General features: G+C 40.0%; 1 protein-coding gene across 2 annotated transcripts in view; it reads right to left on the bottom strand.

Annotated features, from left to right (window-relative positions):
* Positions 1-200: 200 nt before the first annotated feature.
* Positions 201-19,499, bottom strand: part of LOC107666465 (protein SOGA1-like) — a 51,435-nt gene continuing 32,136 nt past the window's right edge. The window contains exons 4-14 of one of the 2 annotated variants that reach the window (XM_016457795.1): positions 15,363-15,425; positions 13,396-14,709; positions 12,109-12,237; positions 10,739-10,864; positions 10,374-10,604; positions 9,558-9,704; positions 9,254-9,424; positions 5,736-5,996; positions 4,654-4,724; positions 3,116-4,568; positions 201-2,935 (exon numbers count right to left, since the gene is read on the bottom strand). In XM_016457795.1, the coding sequence (XP_016313281.1) occupies positions 2,783-2,935; positions 3,116-4,568; positions 4,654-4,724; positions 5,736-5,996; positions 9,254-9,424; positions 9,558-9,704; positions 10,374-10,604; positions 10,739-10,864; positions 12,109-12,237; positions 13,396-14,709; positions 15,363-15,425 (4,119 nt within the window). In that variant the 3' untranslated portion in view covers positions 201-2,782. The remainder of the gene's footprint in view (positions 2,936-3,115; positions 4,569-4,653; positions 4,725-5,735; positions 5,997-9,253; positions 9,425-9,557; positions 9,705-10,373; positions 10,605-10,738; positions 10,865-12,108; positions 12,238-13,395; positions 14,710-15,362; positions 15,426-19,499) is intronic. The other variant, XM_016457804.1, reaches the window with a different exon arrangement.

The raw sequence follows: 19,499 nt of genomic DNA, 5'->3' as shown, positions 1-19,499 counted from the left end.
ACATCATCAGACTCAACTCAGGAAATATTCAAACAAGTTAAAATGGCTTATAAAGGCTGGACTGATTACATTAGCAGATTTCACTCATAAATGTCCTCAAACTGTATTTTGGCTTCTGTTATAAATTACAATATACGCTATAGATTGAATTTGCACTTGAACTTTATCAATACAGGCTTGGTGTCATTTTTGTCTTTTTAAAAAAACGGGTTCAGTATCTGTCAGCAGTCTTCTGTTCTGAGAACATCTATTGTTTCATTGCCATCAGTAGATGGTTCCTCATAAACCTACTCCTAACAGATATCTTGTTGCTTTAATTTATTATTTTTTTTTAAAGGCACTCTAGTGACCTTCAAAATGAAACATGAATGGGTTAAAAGTAATGTAAAATACAGTTTTGAGTTAGGAGGTAGCTGTGGAGCATATGGCAAGGCTGTGACAGATAAAGAGGAGACATTGTCTGGGATATAATAGGCTGGGTTTATAATATGAATGCTGAATGCTAATAATTGGACTCTTTTTTTATTTTTTGGCCAGACATTGAACAATTGAGAAATGTGATATTCTGATACTTTACTAATGCCCGATTTATAAAAGAGCTGAATCAACAAATCCTTATGGCTCGAGAAATGCATACAAAAATGTTTCCTCTTATGTACTGTCGTTAAATCTAAGAAAAGCACCAGCAAAAAGGACTTAACTTCAGTTTCTGCAGCACCACTCCAACTGGAGATTGGAGAAAACACATTACAAACATACTTGACTCTGATGCAGGAGCAGATACAGGGAGGCACACACTCATATTACGGTAACTGCATAGCTACATGAACGGTCAGATTATGGATTATAATTTGGGATTATCTGATAAAATCTCACTAATCTCAAAATCTCACTGTGGCCAATTATTAGCATTCAGTGTTTCAGGCTTGAACATAATTCTGTTTATATATGTGATATCTGCATAATTAGTATTTTGTGAGGCTTTCAAATGTGTTCTGGAAAATAGGATTATGGGGTTTAATCAGGGTAGACGACATTCAATTTGGCATGAATGAGGCTTTGAGATTGACGTACTGTCCCAAGTGCTGCAATAGGGTATATAGGGTGTCCCATTTGCCATTTTAGGTTTCAAAAGGGTGCTTACGAGCACCCCCTTTAGGCCTATAAACAGCTTTTATGTGCACTTTTGCTGAGCCTGCACTGATGCAGACTCCACAGTTACTACCTGACAGTCTATGCAGCATTAGTTGACCAATGTTTTGACTTAAAGGACGACCACAAGCGCTTAGAACGATATTTAGAACAAGGTCTCAGTTCAGTAGGTTTTCTAGAGTCACGTCTAATTTTCCCAACTCATGTTGTGCAGAGTTTTTCCCAACACACAATAGTAACACCTACTATACTTGACTATACTTCTATCCCATACAGTCTCTTTTTTTATTCCCATCAAATGAAAATGGGTGCCTACCCTGACTAAGGTCCATTGGGTTTATTTCAGCATAATGACGGAGGATGAAGAGATAGACAGAGAAAATAAAGAGGAGGATTGCAGAAGATGCACCGAGCAACATGTCTTCTGTAGAACTACAGGGTAGAATAAAAATGACAATTACACTTTAAAATTCATGAGGACATCCTAGCCAGGGAATGGAGATTTACATGTTAGTGCTATAATGTTCAAACACTTTAAACATAGTACAAAGTACCAAAGCAAACAAAACAACTGCTATCCTCCTACTCTACAGCTACAAACGTGCTCTTCGTAGACATCTTCAGACAGCATAAAAAGAATATTTAGTTTTAAAAAGGACAGATTCATAATGCAATATGATCAATCATATCATCCAGTCCTTTTTTTTTTTTTAGAGAAATCCAAGTGTAGATTCAGAGTTTCATATTTTGGCTGGTTTGAAAATGGAAGATGATCCCAAGTAGTTGCAGAGTCTATACAGTAGTTGAAACAAGCTTGTTTGTTTGATGATTGTCTAAAGAGAACATAAACCAAATTGATACCACGTTGGATTTAGCTGACAACATTTTTTCTTAACCAATGAAGGCAAAAGTGGTCCATTGTAGACTCAAAAAAGGTGAGTTGTACATGAACTTGTAGAATCCATAAAGGGCTGGTTATGGGACAATTTTACAGCTACTCCAAGCAATGCTGTTTGTGGTAAAACGTAAGGGCCACTGGGCAACTGTCAGAGACATCATAATCTTACTGAAGGCCATGTTGAGGTTCTTGGTTTGTGTAGTTCAGTTGCAAGCTGTATGTTCCCTTTATATCTACATGACTTCATTAAGACCTGGTGTCAAGTTCTTCCATGGGGATTGAAATGGCTGGCTAAGCTGTCCTGTTGGCTGGATGAAAAACAGAGGAATGGCAGAGTATAAGGAGGTCTGACTGGATGACTGTGGAATGGTAGAATGATGGACTTTAAAGGCAGGTCTGGCTGGTTTACTCTGGAATGATGGACTTACAATGTGAAATCTGGCTGGTTGACAGTGGAATGGTGGACCTAAAGGGGAGGTCAACTCTTTCCCTTCCTTGGCATTAAAGTGTGCTGGTTACACTGAGGTCTGGTTCGGAAACTCTCCAGATGCAGGAACTCTTCAAAGTCCCATTGTTGTAACCCTGAAGACTTTTATTGAAGGTATAAAGTATGTATGTGTTTGTTTAAGGGTGTGTCTGTGTGTATTGGCGTGTGGCAGTGTGTGTGGAGTGAGTGTTTACAGTTGTTTTCTTTGTATACTTTCTGGGTGTCAGAAGAGGCCACCCTCATCCTCATTCATTACTGGTATCGAATCGTTCTTCGGTTCCCATGGGTGACTCTTGCACTCGATGTTTGCACTGGCTATGGGTATGTCGTGTGGTGGAGCGGGAGTGGCGGGCAAAACAGGAAGTGACAGTTTGTGAGCTGCAGTCACAAAGAGAATCCTGCAAAGAAAAAAGAATAAAAAGATTTTAAGATATTTACTTTATTCAGGGTGTATGCATTGGAGGATGAGGGGAGTTTGTCAGATGTACAATCAGATGAACACAATCAGATGTTCATGATTAAATGCAATCAACCAGATCAACAGTGGTGACACTAGAACTTGTTTTAGACTGTCTCACCTCCAGGGTACTAGAGCATGAACTCATTGCATCCTTTCCGGTGGCTACAAACTCGTCTCTTTGTGTTTTCATAAACCTCTTATTGACGATCTTCGTGATGTTGTCTGTGCCGATTAAGGCTCCTGGTAGGTATTCTGGCTTTGGTTCGTCAATGGTCCCTGCTGGTGCAGTCCTGCCGCAAACATTGCGCAGAAACTCCTGGACCATGCCGTATTTCTGAGCTCCCGCTTCCCCCAGACTGATTCCTATGCTAGGACAGGAGGGTTTCCCAGCAGCTTGTCTCCCCAGGAATGTATCTGCTTTCCATAATGATTCAACACTTCCAGAGTGTTCCACCACACTGAAGAGACTGGTCAAGCCATCATTGAGGCCACTAAGCACTGGGCTGTCTCGGGTGGTGGTGGAACGTGCCCAGGCAGACCCATTCTGAGATCCACTACGGTTATGAAGATTCCATACACTGCGATCCCTTGAGGATGTTGATGAGGTCTCGAGTTTGGAGGAAGAGGTGGAGACCCTGCGGGTAAGCTTAGGTGAGCCATATTTCGGTGAGCAACATGGTCTATCAATGCGACTGTGGACTTTCTCTAGAGATGAAGAGATCTGTCGTGTGCGTGCAGATGAAAGTGAGGTGGATGGACGAGAAGACCATGCTTTCCCTTGAGGGCATCTAGTTGTTGAAATGGGGCCATCAGTTTGTAGGCCAATGCTGACAAACTGTGCTGTTTGCGTTCCTGTACTTGAAACACCAACTGTCTGGCTCCCAGTATCTTTGCTGCACTTCCTCTCCAGGGAACTGGAACGAATGGCCTGTCGCACACAGTTGGTCATCTCCTTCATGTCATCACTAAGGTTGCCTGAAATTTCCAGTCCGTGGAATGGTGCAGAACCTCCCGTCCGTCCTTCAAGTAGGTCTCTATGCTGCTGTGAAAGTGAACTCAACCACTGCTCATAAGAGGATGAGGAAGTGGTCGACAAAGGTGCAGATGCAGCAATCTGACCTGATGGATCTATCATGGCTCCGTCCCAAGATGATGGTCCTTGCTGAGGATCTTGCTGGGCCTTTTCTTTGACTGGCCTCCTCTCCATTCTCCTCACAGTTGGAGGGCTGTAATAGATGCGAATACCCGTCTTATCTGGAGCAGTGTAGCTTCTCTGGATGTACTCCTTGCTCAACTCCAGTCCTGGGAAGCTGCTGTTAGAGTTGGTGCTTGGGCAGTCCCATGTCTTAAACTGGTCACCCTTCTCCAGCATTGCAGAATCATTGGTCAAATACTTCCAATTCTTCTTATTGAGATCACTTAAGTCAGTGCGAGCCAGAATGGAGGCAGGAGCAGTAGATTGATGCTGTGCAACATTGCACTCTGGTACCCCACTGACCTTGTGACCAGGAAGGAACAGACTGGTGTCCAGCATACTCTTAAATTCAGAGAGGGAAGAAATTGATTTGGTCCTGTAACAAGAGCACGGGAATTATCATAAAACAATCACGTCTGACAAAACAAGGCACAATTGAGACTTTAATCAAGTCAGTTTACCTTTGCAGTCCTGAACAACTGGTGGCTGCATCTGCTGAGATTTCTCTTTCAGAAGTTTTATCATGAAGAGACTGAAAAAGAAAGAATCTATTTTAGAAGTTTTAAAAAGTGGCATGCCGTAGTCATCCCTCTGCACAGTACTCCCATTCATTCATGTGGTATTACTGAGTCAGTATTCTCTTAAGGAAATGAGGTCATTCAAAACAGCTAGTTTCCTCTGTGGGGTAATGATGGTGGTATGATTCACCACGTCTATGCAAATGACCTAAATTCTCTCAGTGAGGCATGGTATCCAGGATGTCATTTAAAACAAAGAAATTAGAGCACCGAGCTTGATAATCACAAAAAGAAAGATGCAGAGAATGAGAGAAAGAAGGGGGGAAACTATATAGTCTCATCTCTTTTTTCCAGTTTCATTATTTACAGTGTGGTTAGTACAGACACACTGACCATACTGTCTCAGGCTTCTTTTCAATTGGACTACACACACTGTGCACAGCCACATGGATGTGCAAAACCAGCAGTTCCAGATAAGTGATGCAACATGCAGAGAGCCTGTCTGCAGGTGCTCTGCGGAAATGTTTAGAGATACTGTCATATCCACCCATTATGTGAGGGCAGCCCTAAGTCAGTGAAGGAAGTGTGTCATGATGACATCCTCCCAGACCCAAATAAAACAGCAGATTAAAAAGACTCAGAAAAACATGAAAGCAGGGTAACAAGATTTGGTTATACAAAACAAAGCTTCCAAGGCCTTTTAATGCACTTGAAACTTTAATATAAAAGTTACTGTTCATGTTCTTCTAAAACCATACGACTTTCTTCTGTGGAGAACAAAAAAGGAATTCTGAAAAACCTGCTACTTTGAGAAAAATATGTTCCAAGACTTTTCAAAAATGTACAGAATTGTGTTTTTGTGTCCCCCGAAACTTGAAAGCGACAAGCAGTCAGAATTTTTCTTTTTGTGTTCCACAGAACACAGTAGGTCATACAGGTTTGGAATGACATGAATGAAGGTAAATAAACAATAACATTTACATTTTTGAGTGAACAAATCCTTTAACCCCCATATGACATCTGACCTGTGTGCCTTTGCTCTGGATATCTCGTAAATGCTGTTCCCATTGACTTCTTTCCTGGTTGAAGTGCTCCAGAAGCTCTAGCCTCTCTCGACTCCAGTTCTTCTCACTGATCTGCAACTGTTTGGTGAGATCCATCACAGCAGCATAAGAGTCCGCCAACAGGTGTTGATGCTCCTCTCGCTCCTTTTTTAGCGCCCCCTTGAGGTCTGGAGAATCCTTTTCACCCCCAGCCACAGATGGCTTCCCCATCTTACCCTCCAGCTGATGACAAAAATAAAGTACAAAATGAGAGGGTGAGATAAAAAGAGAACACTTGATGTTTTCAAAAGTGGAAGACTAACTATAGAAACAGCCCCATGATACACAGTAAGCCTTTGCAGTCAGATGCTGACAGCTGCACCATCCAGACATTTTATAGATATTTAGATATATAGATATTTATTTGCCCTACACCATTAAATAAGCAGATAAAAGTGCAATTAAAGACTTAGTTCAAAATGGAAATTTACTTATCCTCAGGCAATCCAACATGTAGATGAGTTAGTTTATAGATTGGAACAGATTCTAAGAAATTTAGCATTACAGCACTTGTTCACCAGTGTATCCTCTGCAGTGAATGGGTACCGTCAGAATGAGAGTCCAAACAGCTGATACAGTCCTGAGGGATTTCTGGGTGAGCTATTCCTTTAAATGTGCTTAAATGAATAAAAGCAATAATTACATTTATTATTAAGAATAAATAAAATAGAAGATTATTCTTCAAAGTAGTATATTTAATAGAATGCATGTTGTTTGCAGTTAACAACTTGAATTGTATAGGCAATATATATGGTATTGGCAGTTTTACAACTGCTTCAATCACGGCTCAGCCAATTAGATTGTTGTGATATTTGGTTATATTTTGCATTATGTTTCCAGCAATAGTAATTATGAGGACAGCCTACTATTTATCCCCCATACTCATTTAAATTCCTTCTGCTCTTTCAGTTGGAGCCACAAATCTTCAGAACTCATATATTTTGTGAGCGTACGCGAGTCAGGTTATTAAAACTCACAGCCTGCTGGGAACTCATCAGACAATCAGTGACTAGCTTCTCACAGTGATAATGCCTAATGAGTTTTGCTTTGGATGGCAATAAGAGGTTAATGGGTTGATGAGGTTTAGTAAAGAGGGTGAAATAGATTTGTTCCAGATACCTCCTCATAAACCGTAATAATTATAGGAAAGAAGAATGATCCAGAAATGTTTTTATTTCTATTAGACTGCTGACGTGGCTTTGTGGATTGTGATTTATTTTAATCACTTTTGACTTGCATCATTAATTATTAATAGGTGACAATGTGCAGCATCAACAGAGGACTTTATAGCATTATGCTAACAACATTACTGGTGTCAATAACCTGTCTTGTTAATGTAGTGATAAATAATTTTCTGTGACAGGTTGTTATTAGTGCCACGGAGGTCACAGCTAATACTAGAGCGTAAAATCCCACCTCTCCCATTCCTTATATTATCGCATGACTTATTCTCTGAACCACAGTCTTAGAAAAACAAAGGGAGTGCAGATAAAAAGGAGGAGTGGCAGGGAGGAAGGGAGCCCTGTAATATCGCCCTTTCAGAGCAGTAATGGTGAAAGCGGCAGTCTAGTGTCATTAGGTTCTCTGGAGAGCATAGGGCTATTGCTTTTGGTGCAATCTATGGTATGTGTGCTTATTTTTTTCTGCTGTAACCTTTTCAACCATAAAGGGAGGCGAGTGAGTATTTTAACTAATCTAAACACAACTGATTGCATGCCCTGGCTCTCTATGCACTGATTAAGGCATCTACAAAGTAAACACACTTGACTTAAAGCTGCAGTGTAATTTCTGCTCCATTAGCAACACCAAACAGATTAGCAAAAATAATGACTATCCAAATAGGTTTCTTGAACACTCCTCATGTTTTCTACTGCATCTTGTTTTCAAAATTTTTAGCATATGTAGTCTAAAATGCATGCACCACTGTATTATGAGTACAGTGGCATTTTTACTTGTCTTGTATTGCCATATTACCTGCTTTTTAGATATTTTTATTGTATCAGCCATTGAAAAACCCATATTGGTTGACCACTATTTGAAAGTGCCAAGTGCCCCAGTGTTTACACTCTATTAGGAAATCATACTGTGATTGGCTTACTTTTTATTGTCTCTGCACATTAAACTGGTATATGTATTTTAACACTGAAAGATGGCACACCAACTGAAGTTTATTTAATAATCAATTAATCAACTTTATTTATAATCATCACTAAAAAAAAAGATTAATTTAAATTGCTCATAAGGCAGTTTTAAATTGCTCAGTTACCTGTTGTAGCTTATCCACATTGTGTGCATGAAACAGATCCTGACAATTCAAAACGTGCCATTTTGCATCTTTGGCAAAATTCATTGCATCATTACTTTATTCCATATTTGTTTCTCATCTGTAGCCTTCTGTGTTTATCAGACACATCCACAAACTGTGCCTAAGTCCTCTTCCTCCCCCAGCTCATTAATTAAGCCATTAAGAAGACTGCAGTCATGAATGCGTCTCAGAGTAAAGATATTAGACTCATCTTTCACCATCATGCCCAGAAACAAGCCTGTGAGCACACACACCCCTCTCGCCCCCCAGTGAAATGCCACATTGCTGCTGATACACTGCAGATGGCTCACACAGCTCTCTTCCCAGACTACTGGTGCATGTCCTAACCAACACCAGATCAAATAACAAAATTACAGGCCACATCCAGCATCTTTTCAGCCTGTGTGACTGCAAACTGATCACAACTGATCTTCTGCTAGAGGTTTCCAGAATGAGTCTCCCAAGAGGAATTACTGTAATCTGTGTATGTTAAATCAATGACAATGGCCCTGAGTGCAGGAGTTAAATTACCCAGTGAGATCAATGTTAAAGTAATTACTTTACACCTACAGTGCAAAGTACCTATAAAATGATTCACCTCAATGGACTCTTTCAGATTTTATTGTGTTACAAGCCACAATGTATTTAACAGAGAATTTTCCCACTCGACAAAGTACTCTGTAATGTATCTACAAAGCACTCTATAAATCAAACATTTTATTAAGTTCTTCAAACAAATAAGTAACAGAAAACGACTGCATGACTAATTATTCCTTCCACTGCTGTAAATCTTTAATAGGCGCATCTCTAAAAGACATTATTAACACTTTAGTTGTATAAATTACAAATACAATTTTTTTTTTTTTGGCTATATCCGTTTTGGTCTCTCTCTTAATACCATAAAATCTCCCGCCAAACTGATTAGGGTTTCAAATAGTTCCAGCAAAGCAGGGATATTTTCACTGTATTTTCAGGTAAAATGAAGACATCAAGATCTTTAGAAAGAAATCTTGGCACTAGAATTATGGAAATTCAGCCAGGTGAAGCTGAGGTCCAACATTTACTTCCTGCCCTAATAGTTTAAGTTGCTTGACTAATGTTGCTTCTCATCTTTTTGGACTGTCCTGCGACTCACCGCAGTGATAATGCTCTTGAGTTCCAACCGTTCGACTTCCCATGATGCTTTAGCACGGGCAAACTGCTGCGTTAACTCCTGTGAACTCTGACACTCCTCGCGCAGCTCAGCGCTCAGGTCCTGTAGCACCACCTTCAGGTCCGAGACAGTACTTCCGAAACCGCTAGGCTGCTGAGGGCAACAGGAAATGGAAGTTAGTTACATTTGTGTAGCCATGAAGACTTTACTATAAGGAAATCCAAATGTAAAGCATGTTAGTGTCCTGCAGAAGTTAGGTGTTCTGCCAGTCTCTGTTTTAACCCACCTGTAGGCAGCTTTTCTCTGCCAGGCTGTGCTCTTTGGGTGTAGCGTTGAGTGGCTGCTCCTCAGCAGCTGACATCTTGTTGTCTCCATAGTGGGAAGACAGGCCATCTTCCTCAAGCAGGATACGGAGATCTTTGACACTGTTAACCTGGAAAAACAAATCAGACTTAAATTATATTTCCCAAGTACACTACGGTAGTAGTACACTAAGGCTGCATTTATTTGATTTAAAATACAGTAAAAACTGTAATATTATTACAATTTCAAATAACTGTTTCCTGTTTGAATTTATTTTAAAATGTAATTTATTCCTGTGATGCAAAGCTGAATTTTCAGCATCATTACTTGAGTCTTCAGTGTCACTGAATCATCATATGATGATTTAGCGCTCAAGAGACATTTCTTATTTTATCAATGTTGAAAACATTTGTAATATTAAGTATTTCTGTGGAAACCGTGATGCATTTTTTAGAATTCTTTGAATAATAGAAGGTTTAAATGAATAGCATTTCATTGAACGTTGAAATGGAAATCTCTGTAACATTATAATGTCTTTACTGTAATTTGTGATAAATTGTATTCACTAACCACCCACAATCCAGTTTAATCAGGCTCCAAATGGAAATGAATTGTGCCATGCTGATTGCACTCAGACCTTGTGAGCATGTTTTGCACCGCTTCTTAATTTGCATAATTCCTTCAGTGAATCAGGTGATAAAACAATGCAAACAGTCTGTGCAAATAAACCTGCGTTCAGCATGTACAATTCATTCCTACTGAATTCACCCTCAGCTGTTAAATAAAAAAGGCCCCATACCTCTAGGATATCCTTGCTCTCGGTGTCTAGTTTCGTGCCGAGTCTCCACTGTTTGAGGAGCCAGCGCAGCTTGAGGCTGATGAGGAGCAGGCTCTCTTTGAGCTGCTGTGACTCCTGCACCAGCAGGTTTCTCTCCTGACTCCACAGCTTCTGCTGCAGACGCGTCTGTAGACTCAGACTCTGCAGCTGGAAGTCTCGGCGGAGGAGAGCCTTCTGATGCTCTTCCTGAAGCTAGAGAGGGAGAGAACGAGAGAGAGACTTTAGGAGAAAGATACCTGGATCAGATTTTAGGGTTAGGGTTTTGCTTTATTCGGATGTTCAGTGTTTGATCTAAATTAGTACAGCATCTATTAACGTGTTTACACCTGAGAGAGTTTATGCGTGTCGTTGTGGCGCGCCTGTCTCTCCTGTGACAGTGCTTCCTGTGCTCCCTGAGCCTTCTCTCTCGCCTCAGACAACAGAGCGAGCAGCTCACCAACCTGCTCTGTCAGCTAGAGAACAACATGAAAACAGGAGTTAAAGGAGAGAGAAGTAATTGGTAAATGCTGTAGCTGCACAGTATTTGTAATACAAATAAACTGGAACAAATAGCGAAACTTGCTTGTAAATGTCAAAATGTTTCTGTGCTACAATGCCAAAATAATGACCACGTCAAATTAGATTAGAATCTGTCTGATCATGACATCAAGTTTGCAGAGAACACAGTCTGTATTATTTGTCTGTCTGTAAGACAATGCATTAGAACACAACCTAGTCCTAGTTTTTTTGCATCCTTAGTCCGTTTCCACTCTAGCAACATCAGTCCAACATTGAATGAGACCTCCCTAAATTTCAAAACATGAGATCAGAGCTTGATCACATGATCACAGTTTCTTTGTGGAAATCACATTTGCTAGTTAGTGGATATGGTGGGTGATAAATTGTTTGGGTGGAAACTGTTGATGGCTGGAGGTTTCACTGGAATGCTGCAGGGGCGTTTGGTACAGCGTGTGGGACACCAAATCACATAATGTGTTCTTTCATGATTTAAAGCTCGGCATAATGGACTATTTTTAATCATGAAGTCAATACTTTAAACTGTCTTTCATTTAAAAACTGCTTTTTATGAAGTCTTGTACAAACATAACAGATCCAAATTGCACCAAATTTACCAGAAAAAAATAAAGAAGTAGGCCTCAGCCTCACAAGGCAGTCTGTACAAACACATCAGTTTCTGTACTGAGGTAAATATAGTGTAACGTAAGAACGTAGTGGGATTAGGGCAAAACTAAACCACACTGGCAGTGAGAACTATATTGCTCATATCTCTGCATGGGTGAACAGGTCTTGTTTTATTTATGAACACCATGGGTATTTTTATATTTTAACCACATAAATATTCTTCAGAGTCTATGAATGTCCCATTTAATAGACTTTGCAGTCATTACTTAAACCCTAATTTCCCAATTCCCTATGAACCTCGGATTGACCGTAGCCTTCATTGTAGCTTCTGAGTTTTTGAAATTTACCAATCATCAACTGAGAGAACCACTAATTCTATCAGTGAGATTTTTGAACTTCTTGTTGTGCATTCTAGGTATGCCTGAAGGATGCACAACATGCTGCCTCAGATTTTGTCCAAAAACTCAAGCAGGCAAGCAGTTCACTGAGTTTTAGAACAGAGCCATTATGTGTTCAATTGTAAGACACTAGCAGAAGTTAAATGTTTTTGTGTGTACATGTTTTAGTGCCTTACCAGATCTGAGTTTGTTTCCTTTAAGTCATATTCATCCTCTTTGTTGCTGTCTTTGTGGCTGTTGCTCTCCTCCTCTGCCTTGCATGAGTGAACTTTGACCTCACAGTCTGGCTGGTCTCTAGAGTCAGGCTGTTGCATGCATGCATGGGCAAGTTAATGAAGGAAAACAAAAAAACAACAATAAAAGACGAGCATGATAGAAGACAGACAAGATCAAGAGGATTATGATGAAGGAATTAAAAAGATGATGTGTAATGTGGGTAAAAAAAAGACATTTATTTACATATTTAAACAAAATGACAAATGAAACACGGGAAAAAAAGTCATAATGATACCCATAAAACATCACCAGAACATAAAACATCACAAGACAATGAAAAGTATGCATAGGAAAAACAGTTTGGTCATTGTGGTATAAGACAAAATGGCAAAAAGAAACAAAACAAGAAGGAGTGAAAGCATCATCTTTGGTTTGAAGAGGAGGAAACAAGAAATGGGGTAGAGGGAAACGAAGGAATCATAAAGAGAGGGAGAAGAAGAAGAAAAACCAAGGAAGAAATGTAGCAGCGACCACAGGTCATGGTGCCCATGCAGTGAGGAAAAAGAAGGAGAGAAGGAGGAAGGGAAGAGTCTGGATTGGATCTCAAGAGTTGGGCCTCTAATGGAGCCTAAATGAATGCCTGTTCAAACCTCAAATGTGTCAGAAAAATGAAAAACCACAACAGTGTTGTATTGGACCCTACTGACTTTCATTAGATGAACAAAAACAGTTAAAACAGTATTCACAATATCTTCTTTTATGTTTCACAGATGAAAGAAACTCAGGGTTTTGCATGACATGAGGGTGAGCAAATAATGACTGAATTTTCATTTTTAGGTGACATGTTCTCAGCTATTATTTTGAAATATCTATGAATATCAAATAATGATTTTACACTTATTTGCTAACATGCATGGATTGGCCTGCTTATTATGGTTGCTTTAATAATCAGGTCCAATATGTATTGGAAACAGTAACAACAAACCTATACTATTGGGTCTCATCTGAGTTATCTACTCCATTAGAGGCCTAAACGCTATCCACTATGAGGCCTTATAACACGCTACAAGCATGCATTGTTTTAGTGGTCAGCAAACCTTTCTAAGGGAAAGGGCAGTGTAAATACAACTCAATGATCTAGCAAAGCAACAAAAAGAAAAATTGCTGGTAAAAACAGACAAAACTCCAAGCAAAAAAGAAAGAATAAAGATGCGAGGGAATATTTGACTAAGAGATTGTGTGCATACCTTCTGTTGGTTCGTGTTCTGGTTGAACTGAGCATCTGCAGGGCATGAGCAATTTGCTGCAGGGTCTTCTGCATCAGACAGCAGGGGCATCAGGGACATCCCTTCCACACGCTCCCTCTCTGGGGGCTGCCCCAGGGCATCGACCCTCTCACTGAGCGCTTGTAGCTGAGCCTGGAGGGACTGCAGTCTGCCATGCAGAACCTCCACCAGGGGCAGCGTGGAGCTTTGGGTCTGGCTCTTCTCCAGTAGAAACGGTTCCGCAGACTCATTTGTCATAATCTTATGATAGACGGTGTCTGGTGAGATACAGGAGGGGTCGGGTGACATCAGAAGCTGAATGGCTGAGGTAACAAGTTGTGCCTGGTCGCGGATGGCGAGAAGGTCTTTTATGCTGAGGCACTGAGCAGTATGAGTGTGACTTGTTCCTGAAACTTTCAGATTCTTCTCCTCCAGAATATCATTCTGCTCATCACCAACCGGGCCTTCGCGGTGCGCCTGGATGGGGAGGCACTCAGCTGAGTCCCCTGCTTCAGCATCGGTCTCCAGCGCTGGACGTGCGGAGCCCTGGTTGGAAGCCAAGTCGCATCGTTGAAGGTTGGACAGTAACACACGGTTCTCGTACTGGAGCTTTTTTACTTTGCCGTTCAGCTCTGTGATCTGAAGCCTGGCAGCAAGTAGTTCTTTATGGCTGGCTTCGTTTAGACCAGATCCTCCATCTTCAGAAGCACCAGGAATGATCGTGGGTGACGTGATGGTTGTGGATGACGACAGCTCTATCTCAGTGACAGTGGGAAGCTCGGACTTGTAGTGGTTGAGCTCGTTCATCAAGAGCTTGTTCTGCTCTTCCATTTCTATCAGGGAGCGCCGCAGCAGATCTGCCTCTTCTTCCACAAACTGTAGGTGGCGCTGTAGCTCCATCACATTCTCAGATGTGGAAAGCAGCAGGTGACTTCCAACTCCACCCATGACACCGACTCCACCCGGGGAATCATGGATCTTCATGTCGTCCATTTCGGCACGAAGGCCGCGGTTCTCCACCTCCAACTCTACGATCCGTCGGCTTAGAAGGTTCGCCTCCTCTTCCACCAGTTTCAGGTGAACTTTGACCTCAGCCTCTCGGGTGTGAGGAGAATCGGCGACCTCTTCGACAGTAAGTGAGGCATCAACCTCTCCATACAGAGAACAATACTTTGCCAGTTCCTCCCTCATGGCCTCATTGTCTTTGACCATCTTTGTGAGTTTCTTGCACATGAGAACTGACTCCTCCTTGGCGAAGTGAAGCTGGCACTTTAGGTCTGAACTGTCCTCTGGAGGCTGGAGAGGAACATTTGCAGAGAACAAACAACTATTAGCCACTACAACATTAAACAATACGCTGTCCCTTTATACCCCTTTTCCACCACCACAGTGCTGGTGCCGGAGCCAGTGGCCAAAGTGGCCTTGCTCCACAAAGTTCTTGATGGAAAATCTGGCTGCGCACCAGCTTGTTAAACCTGCTGATCTTGAACCAGGTTTCAAAGTTTTCAAAACAACACTCTTGTTTGACTGACTCACCAAAAATTGCCCAATGCGACGCACGTTTGTCATGCTACACAACTACTCCAGTCTATTTTATCCATTTTATTAAATTATCTGAACTTAAGATGTTTAAATGTTCTCAAAACTCAAAAAAGTTGTCGTCAATGACTGTGATGCCTCATGTTTTTGTAGGTAATGTATTGACAGATATGTTGTGGTTCAGTTCTTAAGTTCCGGTAGGAGAGATTATGAAGGAGTTTTATGGATACCCCTATAGGATCTCATATAGGATTACAATGACAATGAAAGTTTTAAATTGATAACACCTGCTTCTGAAAGTACAGTCTGATATAAATGCTTTACTTTACCAGTCCTCTTTCAGATCGTAATAATATCACAACTGAAGCAAACTAAGTCATCAAATGTATTGTAGTATTAGTGTGTATTACCTGAGGCGATGCTTTTTTATCAGGTTTGTTGTTTGGTCTGGCACCTCTCTTCTTCAAAGAGTTCTAGAGGGAAAAGTGATGAATTAAAGTTTAAATTAAAAATGATAATTTAATTTAAAATGTGTAAAAAAAATGAATAACTCTTGTTATCCTCCCCTCCCCACTGCATATCCACTCTGATATCACACCATCACTTCTATCTCTCTCTTTGTGATATTTTCACTCATAAATCATAATTTGGCAGCAAACCAGCATGGAATTAAACTGATACACATCACAGCATGAGGTATTTCATTGTTTCCATGAGATAAAAAAACTTCTCCACTGCAGGAAATGGAGATAGGAGGAGGAGAGAGAGCTATCAAATACATTGTAAAATGAAAAGTTGGGAGTCCTGGACGCCGATTAGTTAGTACAGGGTTTCAGCTGTGAGAAAGTACACAATATTCACAATATAGCACAGCCTCTTGTACCTTATTGCAAAATCAAACAGGATAACTTCTAGTGTAATTTTTCCCTAAATCATGTAAATGCACCCATGTTTGTATTCATAAAAAAAAAAAAAAAACAGGATTGGGTGTCTTATGTGGGCTGACAGAATGGCACAGGTTAATGGCAATGCAGTTTTTAATGGCACTAAACTTCATTAAAATCAATAGATCTGTGCTGAAAGAAAATGAAAGCATTGACTTAACAGTGACCATCGACCATTTTTGTGCCACTGTTTATTTTAATTTAATGTGGTTTGCTGAGTCTGTGGGAAAGAAGTCTGAGCATAATGAGATTATAGCAACGTCATTTATCCCACTGGCCTCGTACATAACGGCTGAACATGTAAAGGCTGTATAGTGTGTATATGTGGCTTGTACGGGAGGGTTGCAAGAAAAAAGCCATTCCTCAAGAAAGGACACACGCAGTCACGACTGAGCTTTGCCAAAATGCACTTTGAAGATTCTGAGGCAGATGAGACTAAAATTGAATTATTTGGCCTCAACACCAAACAATATGTCTGGCGGAAATCCAATACAGTTTACCATCCAAAGAAAAATGGATGGGGCAAAATACCATCAAATTCTTGAGGAAAATCTGTTGCCCTCTGCCAGAAAGTTGTCAATGGGAAGAAGGTTTACCTTCCAACATGACAATGACCCAAAGCACACAGTAAAACTGAGCACACAGTGGTTGAAGGAGAAAAAGGTGAGTGTCTTTGCATGGCCTAATCAGAGCCCAGACTTAAACCCCACTGAAAATCTGAGCAATGACTTGAAGACTGCAGTCCACAAACGCTCACCATCACATTTAACTAAACTTGAGCAGTTCTGCAAAGAAGAGTGTGCAAATATTGCAAAGTCTAGATGTGGAAAGTTGGTAGAGACATAACCCAACAGACTAAAGACTGTAATTAAAGCAAAAGGTGGTTCACCAAAATACTGACACAAGGGGGTGATGCTTTTTCCAACTCAGTGAATCTGTTTTTTTTTTCTTTTTCTTTTTTCTGACATGTTGGTGTTATATCTTTCACTTGGATGTTATAGGTTACACTGAGTAAATACACCTGGATAAAACAAAAACTGTGTCCGTCTTCATTTCAGGCTGCAAAGCAACAAAATGTGATTATTTTAAAAGGGGAAACCCACTGTACATGCCCACTGTACATGCTATGTAATGGGGTTTTCTTCTGTGTATGACTCCTCCAGCACAAACACTCTCACAGTGACTCTAGTGACTCTAGAGTGTTTCCTACTCTGGCGCTCCACACAGTTATGATAAAATTCCATCCACTCGCAAGGCTGATGCAATTCTGCCTTTCTAATGCAATAGAAGTGTGTTTCCCAAACAGAGTCTCTTTCTTTTTGATACTCAAACTTTCACTATTTCATATATACAAACATACATAGAGTAAAAATTGGCATTTGCAAGAAAATTCGTATTTGCCAGTTGGCCAATAACTTGCATAATACATGGTTTAAATTGGACTATATGAACAATAGTCTGACCCTCACTGATATAAGTAACATGCACAATTCAAATCAAATACAACCCAAACTGTCTTCTAGAAAACATCTTTCATGACTCATGTTTCTTCTAACAGTGTAAGATTTACCATCAAAGTTTATCTAGGGAGTGCAAAAACGTTTTTTCCCTCCAGAAGTCAAGTGGCAACATGAATGTGGAATATTCCTCGCATTAAGCAACCAACATGAAGATATGGGAAACAAAATCACAATACAAGCAGTTTTAATAAAGAGACTGACTCAGCTTGTGGTGACACTTTCACCATTGAACAGATAAATAATTCCTCTGTATAGGAACCTAAAACACAATTTTATGCTTGGTAAGAGATAATAATGGTCTGTACATTTTCTAAACTCAGTGGCCCTGGCAGGTGTGGCAAAACATTTTTGGACAGGTTATGGACTAACTTACAGATTTTTTATTTTTTTTTCACATGATGGGAATAACAACAAAACAATAACTTGTTCAAAAACTGATCACTTCTGATCTAAATGCTGCAACTACAAGTCAAGATAAAAATGAAGAAGCAAAAGATCTTTTCTTTCGCATTGTGACACGTTTTGAGTGTAACATATTATTGAAAAATTAAATGTTTGGAGGGGACTTGGCTCTGATTAGATGTTGAAATTGTGGGTGTTGCACTCAAAAGTGGAGGCAGATGAACGTGAGCTTGCAGAGGCGGCTTTAAGAGAATTAAATGTTTTCACCGGAAGGTCCAGTTATGACATTTGGATTATACATCACAAGTTAAAAAAAAATACAAAATAAAAATTGAAACATAAATGGATGAATTGTTAGCAATAAGATCTATCACATGCTTTTAGAAAAAGAGTACATTTTCATTTCATGCCAACTTTAATAAGAAACATGATGGTAAACGTTTACTCATGTTCATCTTTGCATAATTTTGTACTGCTAGCACATGTTAAAACTCTCAAGCCAAGTAGTCTGTCATCTGATCACTGAATTGCTACCTGAATTTCAACACCATGAAACCTAATGCAGGTACGGAATTCTGAGAACAAGAACTCACACAGGTCTATTCAGCCGTGGCCTAATCTTGTGTCTGCTTGATTTATTCTTATGAAACACACTTATCCTCCAACACAGGATGTAAGGAATAAGATGATGTCATGTTATCACACTTCATTTCCTTTCATGACAATAAGGTAACAAAGAGAGAAAGCTGGGAGGAGAGACACATTGGTAAAGTTGTAGATAGATTATCTATTATGGGAATGAAAATAATTCCATGACAAAAAGGCAAGAGGAATAAAAATGGCTGAGGAGTGTGTTTATGTGATGTTAGTAGGGCTGCACGAATAATAAAAATTTGGTCCGGACCAAATACAATGTAGATTTTTTTTTGTTTGGTGCGGTTCACTTTCACACTGCCCTTTTTGCAAGTGAACCAGAAGCTTTAAACAAAACCACACGTGTGCTTGAGGTCATCCATTCATTGGTTCATCCATTCAACCGTACCAGAGTTTGTTTGGAAGTGGACCGAGACCCATCTTTTTAGCAGTCTCGATCCGCTTGTTTGGTGCACACCAGGGTTCGGATGGCAGCGTTCACACTTACTCAAACGAATCGCATTAACCGAGCAATCGCACCAGGGTTCGTTTTAATCGAACCAAACATGACAAGTGTGAACACACCCTTAAAGTTGTAACCATGTAAGCCTTTATATTATGTGCAAAAAAGGGTTAAAAATCACATTTCATTCTAACATTGCAATATAAAAACAAAAATAAGGCTTTTAAAGCGGAAGTTAAATTCACTAAACTAAAAATGAAAATAAATGAGAACAAAAGCACAGAGTTGTGTTAGGCTAATTTGATTACCCCATTACAGGCACTTTACAGTCAGTGTTATCATACAAATAGATTTACGTGTAGGTTTAAAATTCTACGTCAAATTTATTGTCCAACTACAAATATTTCAGCGAAATGTATATTTTAGTCAGAATTATTGCGCTCCTATCATAGACTGTATAAAAACAGGCTCCTATTTAACTGAGCTATGTCTGTTTGGCGCGCTCGTTCACTGAAGTCTATGTGAAGTTTAGCGGAGAATCGCAAAGCAGACGGCTCATGCACTTCTGACAGAAAAATGGAAAAA

Source organism: Sinocyclocheilus anshuiensis, unplaced genomic scaffold (assembly GCF_001515605.1).
Source record: "Sinocyclocheilus anshuiensis isolate Anshui unplaced genomic scaffold, SAMN03320099.WGS_v1.1 scaffold201, whole genome shotgun sequence".
Lineage (NCBI taxonomy): Eukaryota > Metazoa > Chordata > Actinopteri > Cypriniformes > Cyprinidae > Sinocyclocheilus > Sinocyclocheilus anshuiensis.
This window is presented reverse-complemented; position numbering and strand designations above follow the sequence as displayed.